At 41.4% G+C, this 17586-nt stretch overlaps 2 protein-coding genes across 2 annotated transcripts; one reads left to right on the top strand and one right to left on the bottom strand.

Annotated features, from left to right (window-relative positions):
• Nucleotides 1-4000: 4000 nt before the first annotated feature.
• LOC117377346 (uncharacterized) lies at nt 4001-6129 on the top strand. The gene is made up of 6 exons (XM_033973725.2): nt 4001-4043; nt 4282-4446; nt 4519-4845; nt 5628-5750; nt 5812-5861; nt 5989-6129. The coding sequence occupies exons 1-6, from the start codon at nt 4001-4003 to the stop codon at nt 6109-6111; spliced, it is 831 nt and encodes a 276-aa protein (XP_033829616.1). The 3' UTR covers nt 6112-6129.
• A 3602-nt stretch (nt 6130-9731) lies between these two features.
• On the bottom strand, nt 9732-10592 carry LOC129456571 (uncharacterized; the record flags this gene model as incomplete). The annotated part of the gene is made up of 3 exons (XM_055224690.1): nt 10531-10592; nt 10130-10462; nt 9732-10060 (listed from the first exon to the last, which is right to left on the bottom strand). Coding segments are annotated over exons 1-3 (705 nt in total), but the record flags the coding sequence as incomplete, so codon positions are not given.
• Nucleotides 10593-17586: the final 6994 nt, after the last annotated feature.

Here is a 17586-nt window from a genome sequence, read left to right as displayed (position 1 = left end):
ACTCATTTCTTTTTTTTCTTTTTTAACTTTCGTTTCATGCATTTTACTTATGTTTACACCTTAGAGAGGAACTAAATCCTAAATCAAACTGTGTATATTGTGTTTTCATAGTATTGTTTATTCTTACTTGTTACTAGGTACATTTGCAGCTTTGTGTTCAAAAACAGTCTAAAACTGTGTCTGCTGCCTCCAGTGGCCACTGCAATTTCAAGTACTATGTGACATCACTGCGCTAATTAAAGCCAGATGTTTCTGATCACAAACACCTGGCTGCAGGGGCGGAGTGTGAAGTGTGGATACATATAGGACCAAACACACTTTTCTTCATAAGTTCAGACTCCATCCCTCCTCCCCTCTCTCTCTTTTCTTAAGTCTTCCTAGTCTCACATTGATTTCTTTTTAGATTTTGATTTACCCTTGTCTGAATTACAGTCCCCCTCCCCGAACCGCCACCTTACCGTGGTGGAGGGGTTTGAGCACCCGAATGATCCTGGGAGCTATGTTGTCGGGGGCTTCATGCCCCTGGTAGGGTCACCCATGGCAAACAGGTCCTGGGAGACGGGTCTGACTAAGAGCGGTTCAGAAGCCCATCATGAAGAGAAATCCAACGAGGCCGTTTACGTCGCCCGGACTGGCGTTACCGGGGCCCCACCCTGGAGCCAGGCCTGGGGTGGGTGCTCGGCAGCGAGCGCCTGGTGGCCGGGCCTTTCCCCACGGGGCCCGGTCGGGCCCAGCCCGAAGAAACGACGTGGGGCCGTCCTCCCGTGGACCCACCACCTGCGGGAGGAGCCATGAGGGGCGGGTGCGGAGAGATCCGGGTAGCAGTCGAAGGCGGGGACCTCGACGACCGGATCTCCGGACATGGAGACTAGCTCTGGGGACGTGGAATGTCACCTCGCTGGGGGGGAAGGAGCCTGAGCTTGTGCGGGAGGTTGAGCGTTACCGGCTAGATATAGTCGGCCTCACCTCCACACACAGCTTGGGCTCTGGAACCCATCTTCTTGAGAGGGGTTGGACTCTCCATTTCTCTGGCGTTGCCCGCGGGGAGCGGCGGCGAGCTGGTGTGGGCTTGCTTATTGCCCCACAGCTCAGCCGCTGCGTGTTGGGGTTCACTCCGGTGAACGAGAGGGTCGCGTCCCTGCGCCTTCGGGTCGGGGACAGGTCTCTCACTGTTGTGTCGGCCTACGGGCCAAACAGCAGTGCAGAGTACCCGGCCTTCTTGGAGTCCCTGGGAGGGGTACTAGACAGTGCACCAACCGGGGACTCCGTTGTTCTCCTGGGGGACTTCAACGCCCATGTGGGTAACGACAGTGACACTTGGAGGGGCGTGATTGGGAGGAACGGCCTCCCCGATCTGAACCCGAGCGGTGTTTTGTTATTGGACTTCTGTGCTAGCCACAGCTTGTCCATAACAAACACCATGTTCGAGCACAAGGGTGTCCATCGGTGCACGTGGCACCAGGACACTCTAGGTCGGAGGTCGATGATCGACTTTGTTGTCGTGTCATCTGACCTCCGACCGCGTGTCTTGGACACTCGGGTGAAGAGAGGGGCTGAGCTGTCAACTGATCACCACCTGGTGGTGAGTTGGATCTGCTGGCGGAGGAGGAAGCCGGACAGACCTGGCAGGCCCAAGCGTATTGTGAGGGTCTGCTGGGAATGTCTGGCGGAGCCCTCCGTCAGGGGGGTCTTCAACTCCCACCTCCGGGAGAGCTTCTCCCTGATCCCGGGGGAGGTTGGAGACATGGACTCCGAGTGGGCCATGTTCTCCACCTCTATTGTTGATGCGGCTGCTCGTAGCTGTGGTCGTAAGGTCTGTGGTGCTTGTCGCGGCGGCAATCCCCGAACCGGTGGTGGACACCGGAAGTAAGGGATGCCGTCAAGCTGAAGAAGGAGTCCTATCGAGCCTTGTTGGCTCGTGGGACTCCTGAGGCAGCTGATGAGTACCGGCAGGCCAAGCGTGCCGCGGCTCGGGCAGTCACAGAGGCAAAAACTCGGGGTTGGGAGGAGTTCGGGGAGGCCATGGAGGAGGACTATCGGACGGCCTCAAAGAGATTCTGGCAAACCGTCCGACGCCTCAGGAGGGGAAAGCAGTGCTTCACCAACACTGTTTACAGTGCGGGTGGAGAGCTGCTGACCTCGACTGGGGATGTTGTCGGGCGGTGGAAGGAATACTTTGAGGATCTCCTCAATCCCACTGTCACGTCTTCCGAGGAGGAAGCAGAAACTGGGGACCCAGAGGCGGACTCGTCCATCACCCTGGCTGAAGTCACTGAGGTGGTTGGCAAGCTCCTCGGTGGCAAGGCTCCGGGGGTGGATGAGATCCGTCCTGAGTACCTCAAGTCTCTGGATGTTGTGGGACTGTCTTGGCTGACACGTCTCTGCAACATCGCGTGGCGGTCGGGGACAGTACCTGTGGAATGGCAGACCGGGGTGGTGGTCCCTCTGTATAAGAAGGGGGACCGGAGGGTGTGTTCCAATTACAGGGGAATCACACTCCTCAGCCTTCCCGGTAAGGTCTATTCCAGGGTACTGGAGAGGAGAATCCGACCGATAGTCGAACCTCGGATTCAGGAGGAGCAGTGTGGTTTTCGTCCTGGTCGTGGAACACTGGACCAGCTCTATACTCTCCATCGGGTCCTCGAGGGCTCATGGGAGTATGCCCAACCAGTCCACATGTGTTTTGTGGATCTGGAGAAGGCATTCGACCGTGTCCCTCGTGGTGTCCTTTGGGGGGTGCTCTGGGAGTATGGGGTCCGGGGCTCTTTGCTAAGGGCTGTCCGGTCCCTGTATGACCGGAGCAGGAGCTGTGTTCGCATTGCCGGCAGTAAGTCAGACCTGTTCCCAGTGCATGTTGGACTCCGCCAGGGCTGCCCTTTGTCACCGGTTCTGTTCATTATATTTATGGACAGAATTTCTAGGCGCAGCCAGGGGCCGGAGGGGGCCTGGTTTGGGAACCACAGGATTTCATCTCTGCTGTTTGCAGATGATGTTGTCCTGATGGCTTCTTCAAGCCAGGACCTGCAGCAGGCACTGGGGCGGTTTGCAGCCGAGTGTGAAGCGGCTGGGATGAGAATCAGCTCCTCCAAATCCGAGGCCATGGTTCTCGACCGGAAAAAGGTGGTTTGCTCTCTCCGGGTGGGTGGTGAGTCTCTGCCCCAAGTGGAGGAGTTCAAGTATCTCGGGGTCTTGTTCACGAGTGAGGGAAGGATGGAGCGTGAGATTGACAGGCGGATCGGTGCAGCGTCTGCAGTGATGCGGTCGCTGTATCGGTCCGTTGTGGTAAAGAAGGAGCTGAGCCGGAAGGCGAAGCTCTCGATTTACCGGTCAATCTACGTTCCTACCCTCACCTATGGTCATGAGCTTTGGGTAATGACCGAAAGGACAAGATCGCAGATACAAGCGGCTGAAATGGGCTTCCTCCGCAGAGTGGCCGGGCGCACCCTTAGGGATAGGGTGAGGAGCTCGGTCACACGGGAGGAGCTCGGAGTAGAGCCGCTGCTCCTACACGTTGAGAGGAACCAGCTGAGGTGGCTCGGGCATCTGCTCAGGATGCCTCCTGGACGCCTCCCTAGGGAGGTGTTCTGGGCATGTCCCACCGGGAGGAGGCCCCGGGGAAGACCCAGGACACGCTGGAGGGACTATGTCTCTCGGCTGGCCTGGGAACGCCTTGGGGTCCCACCGGAGGAGCTGGAGGACGTGTCCGGGGTGAGGGAAGTCTGGGAGTCCCTGCTTAGACTGCTGCCCCCGCGACCCGGCCCCGGATAAGCGGAAGAAAATGGATGGATGGATGGATGAATTACAGTCTCTATTTGTTCACTTAATGTTTTTATTCATATTTCTTAGTCTTACATCCAATATAGAGATGAGTTCAGGTCTAAGATACTGTTCATTAAGTAGGGGGAGTTATATTTGTGCTTCAGCCAATCACTACTATTTCCGCCTTTCTTAAGCTCTATAAAACAAACGTGTAAGTCTGTCTGGAACATCAGAAGAAACCATGATTGATCCACTCACTGCCTTTGTCTTCCTGAGCACCTTGTGTAAGTAACACTACAGAAACTATGAAATATAATGGTGATATATTTTAGGACATGGGTTGTTGTTTTTGTTTGATTTTTACAGGTCAAAGTGCAGAGGACCAAATGCCTGTGACAGTCGTCCAACCTGGAGACACTGTCACATTTAGTTATTCTGAATACAGACGTGTTTACTGGTACAAACAAACTCTGGGACATATGATGCAGCTTATTGCGCATGTATATCATAATACTTTTACAGATAATAAATCATTCAAGAATCAGCGTTTTAACTTCACCATAGCGGATAAAAAACATGTTTTTACAATACGAAATGTCACAAAAGAGGACGAAGCAATCTACCATTACATACCGGCTGAGGATTATGGACAGAACTTTGTGAACAGCACCTTCTTGGTTGTTAATGGTAAAGTATTAGAATACTGAGTGAATTGTAAAGAGTACCTGCTGACACTGGGTGCTCTTGTCTTTGGCACAGATGGAGCAGACTCACAGAGCTGTGTTCATGTGACACAGAGTCCATCCTCAGCTTCAGTGGTCCCAGGAGGCTCAGTGTCTCTTCAGTGCTCACTTCAGCCCAAAAACAACAAGAACCAAATCCAGTGTCCACAACAGCAGCAGGTGCACTGGTTCAGAGCTGGATCTGTGGAGCCTCACACTGGACTCATGTCCCACTTTACAAACTACAGCTGTGTCTACAGTCTGTCTAAAACTATAGGACACTCCTCTGAGGCTGGGACATACTACTGCGCTGTGCACACATGTGGACATATCCTGTTTGGGACAGGAACCACACTGGACATAGGTACGTCATATCTGTTCTAAAAGTCACGTTTAAGTCTGCAGATAATTGTAGACTCTGAAGAGAATATTTGATTTACTGTAATACTGACGCAGTGTATGTGAATTTTCTTTAAAAAAAGATATGAGAAGCTGCAAGAGGGTTAAAATTAAACAATAAATAAATAAAAATTAAAGGTATATATAGGTATATATAAATAAAAATGAAAGGTATATGTATATATATGTATGTATGTATGTATGTATGTGTGTATAAATATATATATATATATATATATATATATATATATATATATATATATATATATATATATATATATATATATATATATATATATATATATATATATATATATATATATATATATATATATCTATATGAGCTTGGGTTTGGGGTTTCTTATTTTGTTGTCTTGATTTTCTTACTATACAGATAGTAAAAAATGGATCGAAAAACAAAACAAATAAAGAAGAAATTTGTGAATTCACAAACTCAATAGAATATATATTGTCACACTCCAGTGCAAGAGTTCAAAAGTTTGTTAATTTCACCAAATGTGATAATCTGTTATGATTGGTCAGTTAGAGCTCCTTGTTGTTGGATGTTGATGTGGGCAAAGGGTCCTTCAGGCCAGCTCTGTCTCCCTGTCAGAACTCTGGTGGAGGTGGTGGAGAGACTGCAGTTGTGTGTTAATCAAATATACTTTGTTCGTTCCATTAAGTGTGACTGAATGTGGCTTCCACAAGGTGTAAAATGAGACATAAATGTATTCTATATATTTTCAGATGAGCTTCCAGAGCTGCAGTTGGAGCCAGTGACTGTGGCTCTGTCAGTCCTGTTGTGTGTCTGTGTGCTCGTGATCATCGTCCTCTGTGTGAAGAGAGGGAGGCTCTGTGCACACTGCAGAGGTGAGAGGGTTTACATGGCTAACAGCTTAATAAATCTGTTTAACATAATGCTCTTTTACAGATTCTCCAGATAATATTAATAGTACACAGTGTGAGATGTCAGAAAATATGGTAGGCTACTATGTTTCTCTTACATATTATTAATGCATTTGTTTATGATCAAATGACAAGTCAAAAAACTTTTCATTCTGGATTTTGGAAATAGAATCTTTATTTCATTTCCAACACACATTTACAGGGCACACGTGCAGATGTCAACTACGCAGCACTGAACTTCTCCTCTAGAAAAGTGAAACGGAGCAGTAACACAAGAGGAGAGCAGGAGTGTGTGTACTCCAGTGTGAGAGCAGAGCAGCACTGACAGACTGATCCTCACAGGGCCCAGTCACAAATATACAGACAACATGATTTGTGTTGTTTTTATATGTATGTTTATGTATTCAGCTTTTGTGCAAGTTTTGGTCATAATGCAATTTTCTGTGTAACATCCTGTTCAAGAAAAACAATATTTTTAAAAAGAGGGAGTTATTTTACTTCTATGGGGTATTATTACTTTTACATAATATATTTAGATCACAGTGTTAGTTTTTACTCTTTTCAAAATGCTATAGTTGCTGAAAATAACATTAGCAAATAAAGATAGTTTCATTTTTGTTCTCTTAGTCTCCTCTCCTTTTCCTCTCCGTGTTAAGTCACTCCCTTTCAGAGCAATTTCATAACACAGTCCATGTGAATCCAACTAATGAAACTACTGCACATCACATCTGGCTTGTGAAGTTATGTGCAGTTTTGTATCATGTTTTTGTGTATTTATGAAGAATTGTCATGTATGGAACATGGGTGACGTAGGTTTGTGGGCTGAGCATTGCACAGAATCTTACAGCTAAACATAAGAAGGATTTGAATAAGGCCCAGGAGAGATGGCTACAATACTCAAACATGCATGAGTGAAATCTAAATCCTCTTCAGGCATGTTTTTGATGAGGAAGCAATGTGCAAATAATCTATTTTAGATAATACCCCTTCTTTAGAGCACTTTTATGTCCTTTTTGACTAATTTGAATGTCTCTAGGGTGATCAACTAGGGATCAAATGCTGTCTGAAATGTAAATTATATATATATATATATATATATATATATATATATATATATATATATATATATATATATATATATATATATATATATATATATATATATATATATATATATATATATATATATATATATATATCAGCTCTGACAACTATAGACCTATAGCTCTGGCCAGCATAGTGTCAAAAATTATTGAATTAATTCTCCTGGATCTCACAGTGTATTAAATTCACAGACAATCAGTTTGGGTTTAAGGCTCTGCTGGGCACAGATATGTGTGTATATGCTCTAAAAGGGATTATTGACAAATACAGGAGGCAGAATTAATCTGTTTTTATGTGTTTTTAGACGCGTCCAAGGCATTCAACAGGGTTAATCACCGAAAATGATTTATGAAGCTGATTCAGAAAAGTGTACCCAAATGTATTGTGCGTATTTTATTCTATTGGTGCAATGCAGATTAAATGGGGAAATGGTGTTGCCCCATTTAGAGTCACCAATGGGGTCAGACAAGGAGGAATCTTGTCCCCAGTTCTGTTCAGTTTGTTTCTAGATGAACTGTCAACAAAGCTTAAAACATCTCAAACTGGCTGTGTGGCTGGGAATCTCGCCCTGAATCATTTAATGTATGCAGACGACTTGGTTGTGTTTAGTCCAAGCACCGCTGGTTTTTCATTTTATGGTGTGGAGCTTGATATTAAGCATAACGCAAATAAAAATATGATCATGATCTGTAGGACCAAAGAGGATAAACACATGAGATATCCTGATTTTTGCCTGTCTAATGTGTTGAAGGTTACAGATAAAATTAAATATCTTGGGCGTATCATCACTGCAGACATGACAGAGGATGATGATATTTATAGACAATGCAGGATGTTGTATGCTCAAGCTAATACTCTGTTGTTCAAGTTTGGGTCATGTTCTGATGTAAAGTTGATGTTATTTAAATCATATTGTACACCATTATGATTTTCTGATAACTACTTTGTTAATGGACTTTGTGGTCTCTATGGGGAGCAGAGCCTTCAGCTGCTCTGCTCCGCAGCTCTGGAACTCCCTCCCCCATGACCTCCACAACACACACTCACTCTCACACTTCAAATCTAAACTCAAAACTCATCTGTTTAGAAAGGCCTTCTCACCCTGACCTCTCTGACCAAAACTGCACTGTCTTTTAATCTATATTTGCTTTAATCTATATTTGTTTTTTGAATGTATTTTTAATCATTTTACACTGTTTCATTTTGTATTGTACTATTTTGGTGTCTTGATGTACGGCGACCTTGAGAGCCTTGAAAGGCGCCTAACAAATAAAATGTATTATTATTTAAATTGTATTATTATTATTATTTCATTATACACTGCACAAATCTGGACTTATTACAAAAAAGCCAGTCTCCAGAGGCTGCAGGTGGATTATAATGACGCTCTATTGGTGCGACTGAGGAGGCCACGATGGACTAGTACGATATTTGTCGCTGCACGAGTGAACACTTTGTAAGCTGTACTGAGAACTTTAATGTACAGTTTTATCTGCAGACTGAATGGGTCAGAAAATGAAATAATAATGTCTCTAACAAATTGCAGTTCGTTACCAGTCCAGGATGTGGAGACACTGGTATGGCTGTCTTTTTAAAATGCAGATGTTTATTGTGTGTATTGTCTATGTCCCTGTCTGTTTTTAAAAATGGACCATGAGTCCGAAATAAATATGAATTGAATATATATATATAATAAAATGTCAAATAGAAAGCACATACATTGGCTTCATGCCGTTTTCAGTGATTTCTTTGATTTTATTTGCTGTTAGAAATTCAAAATACACATTCATATGCACCAGCAGTGTTAGCATTTATAATTACATTCATACATTTCAGTAACATTCAGCTTATATTTATACTTTGCAGTGAGATCACGATGGGGATGTTATACATGTATCTCTATGGTGGAATGTTCAGCAGTTACAAAGTAGGGACAATACAGACTCACGGAAAAGGACAAAAAAGAATACAAAATGGATTTAAACATATTTTCAGGTATCTGTGATGAATACGAGCGTTCACAGTCCTGTTTAGGTGTTTTTTAATCAAAAAGGTGAGAGTGACTAATTGTAAAATTGTGTGTTTGATTTGAATAACAGCATAAACTTCTCACCTGTTGTAGTTCCAACTAAAGCTCTTTCTGGTCAGATTGTGTTAAACCAAAACTAAGATTAAGTCTAACACAACTTCAGACAGAGTAGTGCCTTCAGTTAGCATCATACCCCCAAGGAATGTTGATGACGTCAGCTGCAAAAAATCAGTTGTTCAAGAAAAAAAAAAGTTCTTTAGCCTCATTTCACTGTCCAATTGTTGCTAATTACATTATTTGTTCACTACTCCTAGTCCTGGAGAGACAGATCCACTTTTAAAACTAGTCAACACAGCTCCATATTTACACATTTTATTATTTTATCATCAAAATGTTTCCAAAAAGATTTCTTTAAGTTTACTGCACCAGAATGAGAGATGATTCTACTTGACATGAACAAAAGTGACGTAGGTGTAGACCCATTCTGTTTCAGACGCTTCAATCGCCCGATGCAGTGCAGCTTCACAGTCTGACTTTTTTACCTCCACCTTTGTTGGAGGAAATAATATTTTTAAAAATATCATAAAATCAACATCAACATGAACATTTTTACATGAATAATCTGTTTAAATATATTTTGGTACCTGTAGTTTTTGTTGATCGTGGCCTTGGTTTGGTTTGTTGAGCTTCTTCATGGTCAGACAAATGGGAGTAATAATGACAATGAGACCCAAGACAGTACTCAGCAGGATAAGAGCGATATTAGCTGTGCGTGAATTACTGTTCTCTGTTTGAGAAAAACAGACTTTAGTTCCATTTCCAAAGATAATGTGTCCACAGGCTGCCACAGCACAGCGGTACGTCCCTGCGTCAGAGGGGCTCATGGTTTTGGAGAAAGTGTAGAGACATTTGTGAGGACCAGGATCTTCTGTGCTCCTGTCACACTGAGCAGAGCTGTTCCTCTGAGTGTAGACTAAACCAGGACCAGACTGGTCCAGTCCAGACCTGAACCACCAAACCATGTGCTCCTCAAAACACTGAGCATTCTCCATCTGGACCCAACACTGAAGATCCACAGAGTCTCCTGAGTCCACTGGACCAGACAGATCTGGACTCTCCACTCTCACGGCTGAGGCTGGGTCTGAGGAGCAAAGCAACAACTTGAATCATATCGTACTATACAATACAATGAATTATGCATTGTTGTTACCCTTAATTATTAGAAATATTCCAAATACTAATTCCATCTGAAGATCTTCTACTTTCACACAGTAGTAAAATCCAGTATCAGTGAGAGACAACTGATGTATGATCAGATCGAACGTTCCAACTCCTTGTTTTGTCGTGGTGTGAGGAGTCTTGTTAACACCTTCATATTCAAATGAGAAAGTTGCTCCTAAAAATTCTGGGTAACTTCCAGAAAGAACTCTGATCCAGTGAAATGTTGATATGTCTGTAGTTTTGACAGAACGTGGACAGGTGAGAGTAAGTGTTTCTCCAGATTCATGAGCTCTTGTCTCAAATAGAGACATGTCCGTACATCCTGCAGCACAAATGTAGTTAAACAAACAATGAGCAGACACAACATCTTATTAAAGTGTCAATACTTACGGGCCACTTGGAAGACAAGTGCTGCGTATAATAAAGAGCACATTTTCTAGATCTTGTAGTATTACGTCGTTGAGTACGTTGTGTGATGTGTAATATAAACAGGCATCTTTGTCTTATTATATTGATATCAAAAGGGAGGAGCTTTCTCTGATTGGTCTGTACTTAGCTTTATGTGACCACAGTGGAAATAACGTCTCCAAAAGACACTGTAAACAGCAGATGACTTTTGTTTTACTGCGTGAGGACAGAAAGAGCAAATATACACACAGAATTAATATGTAATTAAATGTATGTGGAGGTAAAGTAAGTTTTATATGTCAATACATAAAAAAAACAATGTCGTAATAACAGTTTTGAGGTAGTTACAGTCTCATATAATAGTGCAGTGTTCGTACATCTCAAAGTCTTATAATCAAGCAGTTTGTAGTAATTGTTTTGCATTGAAAAGGAAAAGCTGAATTTGGATACATGTTTTTTATTTTATACCAGATGCAAATTTCTTCAATGTATTTCCTTCTATAGGAGAATCTTTTATTTATTTGAGTCCACTGGACCAGACAGATCTGGACTCTCCACTCTCACGGCTGAGGCTGGGTCTGAAGAATGCAGGAGTATGTCAAATACTTATAGTCAACTATGAACAGAAAGTCTATTAAAAAATATCAAAGTAGTTTACCTTTAATATTTAAAAATATGACATTGGTAAAGACCATGGTTTTCTCAATATGTTGTACTCTCACACAGTAGTAAAGTCCAGTGTCACTCAGCTGTGGTCTCTCAATGCTCAGTACAAATGATCCAGGTTCTTGCTTTGTTTTAATGGAAGAGTGCAAAGGTACATAGGATTTTTATCATCAAATGATATTGTTCCTCCTAAAGACTCAGGCACATTTCCAGAGAGAAGTCTGATCCAGTACAAATCTGTGTTGCTCTTAGAGGGATCACGGGGACATCGTAGAGTCACTGTTTGTCCCACATCAGAGGTCTGTGTCTCAAACACAGGACCACTGGCACAATCTATAAAGTAAACAATACAAATTATAATTAATTTACTCTAAAACATTATATCATTATGTTATATGCTACATAAACATATCTTAAATACTTACGTGCCAGTGTGAGGAAGACCAGTGCACATAAAAGATAGAACAATATCATTTTGACCCAGTGGATAGAATAGTCCTCTGCAAGCGCATTATAAAATGTTGTCTTGTTCTAATGATATCAGTGGGAGGAGCACTTCAAAACAATCTGATTGGTCTGTGATTCTGTGCCTCATATTTCAGTAACACAGTGACTTATATGCTTTCTTAATTCATTGAGATGCATTTTCTGATCAAAGGAGCAGGCGGCGTTTAGACACCCTGAAGAGAACTTGTTTTATCTGATCAGTTGAGCTACGACTGTAAAACTTAGTAAAGCGGCCCACACAATGATACCAATTGATAGAGAATCCTAATTCAAATCAAATCTTAATTTCCTATCTTTTTTGGTCCCAAATGGAGAACACATCTGGGAAAAAGTGAATATCTAGCCACCGTACTCCAGTGGTTCCCAAACTTTTTACTCACGTACTACTGGTCTATGCAAACCCAGAAGAAAGGACCAGATAAGTTTATGTTATTTTCACATTTGAAGCAGATGGGTCATGTGAGGGTCGTCTACAATGTTCTATTTTGCAGTCTGAAATAGCAGTGCACATGTTTGAAAAAATCATGCATGTGAATACTAGTGATGTGCCAATAGATGTCTGTGTGGACCCTCAGTCGTCCAGGTCTGATTCATAGCAAATGACAAAGGTTAAATCTGTCAACGATTTGTTCAGTTGACAGATTTAAACTTCGTTGTTTGCTATGGATGTGCCAATAGGTTTGTGAGACGCTTTCAGGGACATTTTGTCACAGATGACCATTACATTCCTCCTTTCATGGTTTGAAAATGAGATACCCCAGCAACCCCATTGTCTTACAATGAAATTATATTGTAAACTAGGATATAATAGTAAATATCTCTCACTACCTCTCCCTTTTTTGGAGCTGAGAAAGAACGAAGCTGACAACTTTTCATGGTTGACATTTTTGTAAAGTGAGGACAGACAGATCCTTTCTTGAAATAAACAACATTTTAGTTTAGCTAGTTCCTCCGTTCAGAGTGATCTTTTACCAGAGCTTGGTCAGAATTGAAGCAGCTCCTTGGATGAGTGCTGAAGTGTACTCATACCAAAAAACATTGACCAGTTGACATAATTTAACCTAATTTTCCCACTGAAACTATTTAAAACTGTCAAACTAGACCACAATTGTCACATAGTTTCTTATGCACCATTTTTATGACAGATCAACCAACACCAACAAAAAGGCTATTTTTGATGAAACTACTCAAAAATGAATCCCTTGAATAGTGTTTGAACAGATTGAGAAATAGTAAAAATGACTCTGTAACACAAAACACCATGACAGCTCTGCACATGATGGATTGAAAGTTGTGGTTTGTGTCTCAAAATGAGTTTTGAATGTTACTGTCTTGTGTCATTAAGCAAACAGTTTTTAAAAAGTCAACTCGATTTTTTATACATTTGGAGGACCTGAAAACAACATACCAACACTGCACATATCAAATGAAAACTGTAGCACATGCGTTATATCGTCCATTGCACTGGCACTTTTAAAAGAATGTGGTTTTCTTTCTTTGTTTCTCTTTCAGCTTTGGGGGTGGGTCAGTTAGTCTCCTGTTTGTGAAACTGCTGCTTGGTTTGTCTGCACAGTCTGAGGTTGACTGGTGGAAAACTTTGTACTAACACCTCACATGCATGTTTAGTGATGCAGCGGTGCCCATCACGAATAGTCTAACATTTATGGCATTTAAGTGCATGAGATGTGTGCCAGAAGTGACCCTGGTGTTTACAGTCTGATTAAAAGAAGATACAACACAGTGTGAGCAGTTTGTAGCATGTCTGAAAATCAAATGCAAACATAAAAGAGATGTTGCTTATCTGTCCATCCATCTATCCATCCATTTTCTTCCACTTATCCGAGGCTGGGTCGCGGGGGCAGCAGTCTAAGCAGGGACTCCCAGACTTATCATTGCCTGTTAAAAGTGTGGTTATGTATGAGCCGTTTTTAGTCGCAATTATTGCTGCCAAGTCTTAGTGCTAATGCTAAATGATTCTTACCAGGACCTGAAAGTACCTTAGCCCCCTGTTTGCACATATTTGGCTATTTAACCTGCACATATACTGGGACAAAAGTGATCTGTCAGGTTTGGAGGCAAAGATGATTTGAATATTGTTTAACAAACTGGGAGTTTTCTGTGCATGTAAACGCAGTGAGTGACAATGTTGGAGCCGTTGAAAGTTAACGTGTGGAGCTGTGTTTGATATTGTGGGGGATTTGATCTGAACTGTGGACCTTGGCGCACTCAGTCTTTCTATTGATGCTCTGAAGCTGTGGTTGAAAGATACAATCAGTGAATGAGAACTGACTTCCTTATCTCATGGACAGAAACGGAAGTGTTTATTTTTATAGCTTTCTCAGAAGGAGCTTGAAGCTGACCCACTGCTCCATGGTATTAAGAAACAAACAAACGAAAGATAAGTATTTTAATGTACTGTAATATACACACACATACACAACATACACAAATCTTGAATTTGTCCATTGTGTGACAAATCTTAAGTTGCTACACACTACTACATACTACATACTACTGGAATAATACAGAATGGCTCAATATCCTGAAGGACATTGGTAAAGTCTTAATGACTTGATTTTAATGTTTAACTCTCACATCAGAATAGAGCACTTGTTCCTCTGTCTTCACTGCTCTGCGCTGGGACCTGTCAGCTTTGCTCTTGTACTTGGGGGCAGAGTACATCACCTCAGCATCTCCCTGTGAAAGAGACTCCATTTAAAATGTATTATTATAATTTTTATGTATTTATTTTGTCATTTAGAACATCTTACCAACTGTCTTATATGTTCATCCCTGGCTCTTTCATCAATGTGATTTTGTCCAACTAAATGAATAAGATATTAAAGTTTTAGCTTGAGACATGCCTTTTGGCAGAATTTGGGAAGTTGAATTACCATGGAAACAGTGTCCAGTCCTCTTCTTGATGAAATAAATGAGAACTAGTATAACCATGATACTTATGGTAAGAGCAACACTCAGCAAGATAAGAATAAGATTCCATAAAGACGATGTTTCCTCTTCTGTAATAAACAATATATTTTTATGCAATAGATAAATAAATATATAAATAATTAACTATAATACCTTTGACTGTTCCATTCCCAAAGAGAATGTGTCCACAGGCTGCCACAGCACAGCGGTACGTCCCTGCATCAGAGGGGCTCATGGTTTTGGAGAAAGTGTAGAGACATTTGTGAGGACCAGGATCTTCTGTGCTCCTGTCACACTGAGCAGAGCTGTTCCTCTGAGTGTAGACTAAACCAGGACCAGACTGGTCCAGTCCAGACCTGAACCACCAAACCATGTGCTCCTCAAAACACTGAGCATTCTCCATCTGGACCCAACACTGAAGATCCACAGAGTGTCCTGAGTCCACTGGCCCAGACAGATCTGGACTCTCCACTCTCACGGCTGAGGCTGGGTCTGAGGAGCAAAGCAACAACTAGAATCATATCGTACTAAACAATATTCGGTTATTCATTGTATTGTACCCTTTATTATTAAAAATGTTCCAAATACTAATTCCATCTCAAGATCTTCTACTTTCACACAGTAGTAAAATCCAGTATCAGTGAGAGACAACTGATGTATGATCAGATCAAACGTTCCATCTCCTTGTTTTGTTGTGGTGTGAGGAGTCTTGTTAACAGGTTCATATTTAAATGAGTAAGTTCCTCCTAAAAATTCTGGGTAACTTCCAGAAAGAACTCTGATCCAATGAAATGTTTGTAACTCTATAGTTTTGACAGAACGTGGACAGGTGAGAGTAAGTGTTTCTCCAGGGTCATGAGCTCTTGTCTCAAATAGAGACATGTCCGTACATCCTGCAGCATAAATGTAGTTAAACAAACAATGAGCAGACACAACATCTTATTAAAGTGTCAATACTTACGGGCCACTTGGAAGACAAGTGCTGCGTATAGTAAAAAGCACATTTTCTGGATCTTATAGTATGTCGATGAGTACGTTGTGTGAAGTGTAATATAAACAGGCATCTTTGTCTTATTATATTGATATGAAAAGGGAGGAGCTTTCTCTGATTGGTCTGTATTTAGCTTTATGTGACCACAGTGGAAATAACGTCTCCAAAAGACACTGTAAACAGCAGACGACTTTCGTTTTACTCAAGAAGGACAGTAAAAGTAAATGTACACATATATTGGCACTCAAGGCTTGTGTACCAGTATCTGGTATTACTGTACCATTGAATATTTTAAATTTCAACATTATGATAATTAAAAAGATGTCTGAGAAAGACTGGACAAATATGCCCCCTAAAAGAAAGTCGTATTCTGCTGAATCTGATAATAGCCACACAGAAGAGAAGCAGAAAGAGGTGGAATTATTCAGAAGCGACACTGAGGATAAAGAAATATATGGATTCAGTGATTTGAACAGTGAACTTGTTGTTTATGCTTTATTTATCTGATTAACTGTTAATATGTTACGTTAACAAACCAGACACGTCATCAGTTTTCTGCCTCTGCTTCATGTAGCTGAATAAATATAAATGTATTACGTTATATGTTCAGACTGTTGTTCTCTATTTTATTGTTATTATTATAACTTGCCTTTAAAGATTAAATGTCTGTTGTTGTTCTCGTATTTTGTAAAATAAATTTCCCCCCAAAATACAACTGAGAGTATAGACTTATAAATGTTCTTTTCTTCATTATTATGCATTTTTTTTGTCTGGTGCAACTTATACTCCGGAGCGACTTATAGTCCAGAAAATACATATAACATTCTCATAAATGACATGTAGCTTTTATCCAGTGACACTGACACAAATGGCTGGAGCATCACAGTGTTGGGGGAGCCCATGTTTGTGCCTGGGGAGGGACAGGGACATGGTGGGACACTCTACTGTTTGACAGCAGATCTCTTTAGTGTTTTTGGCACTTGTTTTATTACTTGAGCTTTAATCATTATAAATACTCATGTAATGGTCCTGGGTATGTTCACAATGTTGCAGTTATGTGCCTATGTGTGTGAACAGGACATGTTGTTAAGCAGCACTTCCTGTCTGGCAATACAACTACTACTGCATAAATACTTCTGTTGCCTGTAAATTTTTACTGTGGCATCATGAAACAAAATCATCATATTTGTCTCTTTCAAATCAACCGAAATAAATATAATTGGATTTACTGACTTTACCTCTAACACATTAGTTTTTAGAAATATAAACAATGTAATCTCTTCTCGTTGTATGTTCATCTGAAACCCTGTCTAAAGAGCCACAGATCTCAGTCAGTCCTGTTGTGTGTCTGTGTGCTCGTGATCATCGTCCTCTGTGTGAAGAGAGGGAGGCTCTGTGCACACTGCAGAGGCACCATACACTAAATGTGGACTATTTCCTGATATAGTCTAGTATATATACCTGTAATAGTGTGGCATATTCTATTTTACAGATTCTTCTGATACTGTCAATAGTCCACACTGTGAGATGACAGAAAATATGGTACGTGTTGATGACGGTTATTTTAATGAATTTAAGAGGAAATTAAAAACAACAATTGTTCAGTTGTGTATTTTTGGTTTTGGTCACAACATCTTAATTTCCAACACATATTTGCAGGGCCCAAGTGCAGAAGCCAATTACACAGCACTGAACTTCTCTACAAAAGTGAAACAGAGCAGTAACACAAGAGGAGAGCAGGAGTGTGTGTACTCCAGTGTGAGAGCAGAGCAGCACTGACAGACTGATCCTCACAGGGCCCAGTCACAAATATACTGTGTGATGTTTGAATTTTAGTTGTCAACTCATTTGTTTTTTTTCTTTTTTAACTTTCGTTTCATGCATTTTACTTATGTTTACACCTTAGAGAGGAACTAAATCCTAAATCAAACTGTGTATATTGT

Source organism: Periophthalmus magnuspinnatus, chromosome 10 (genome assembly GCF_009829125.3).
Source record: "Periophthalmus magnuspinnatus isolate fPerMag1 chromosome 10, fPerMag1.2.pri, whole genome shotgun sequence".
Taxonomy (NCBI): Eukaryota; Metazoa; Chordata; class Actinopteri; order Gobiiformes; family Gobiidae; genus Periophthalmus; species Periophthalmus magnuspinnatus.
Note: the sequence above shows the minus strand (reverse complement) of the source record. Positions and strands in the feature narration are given on the sequence as shown.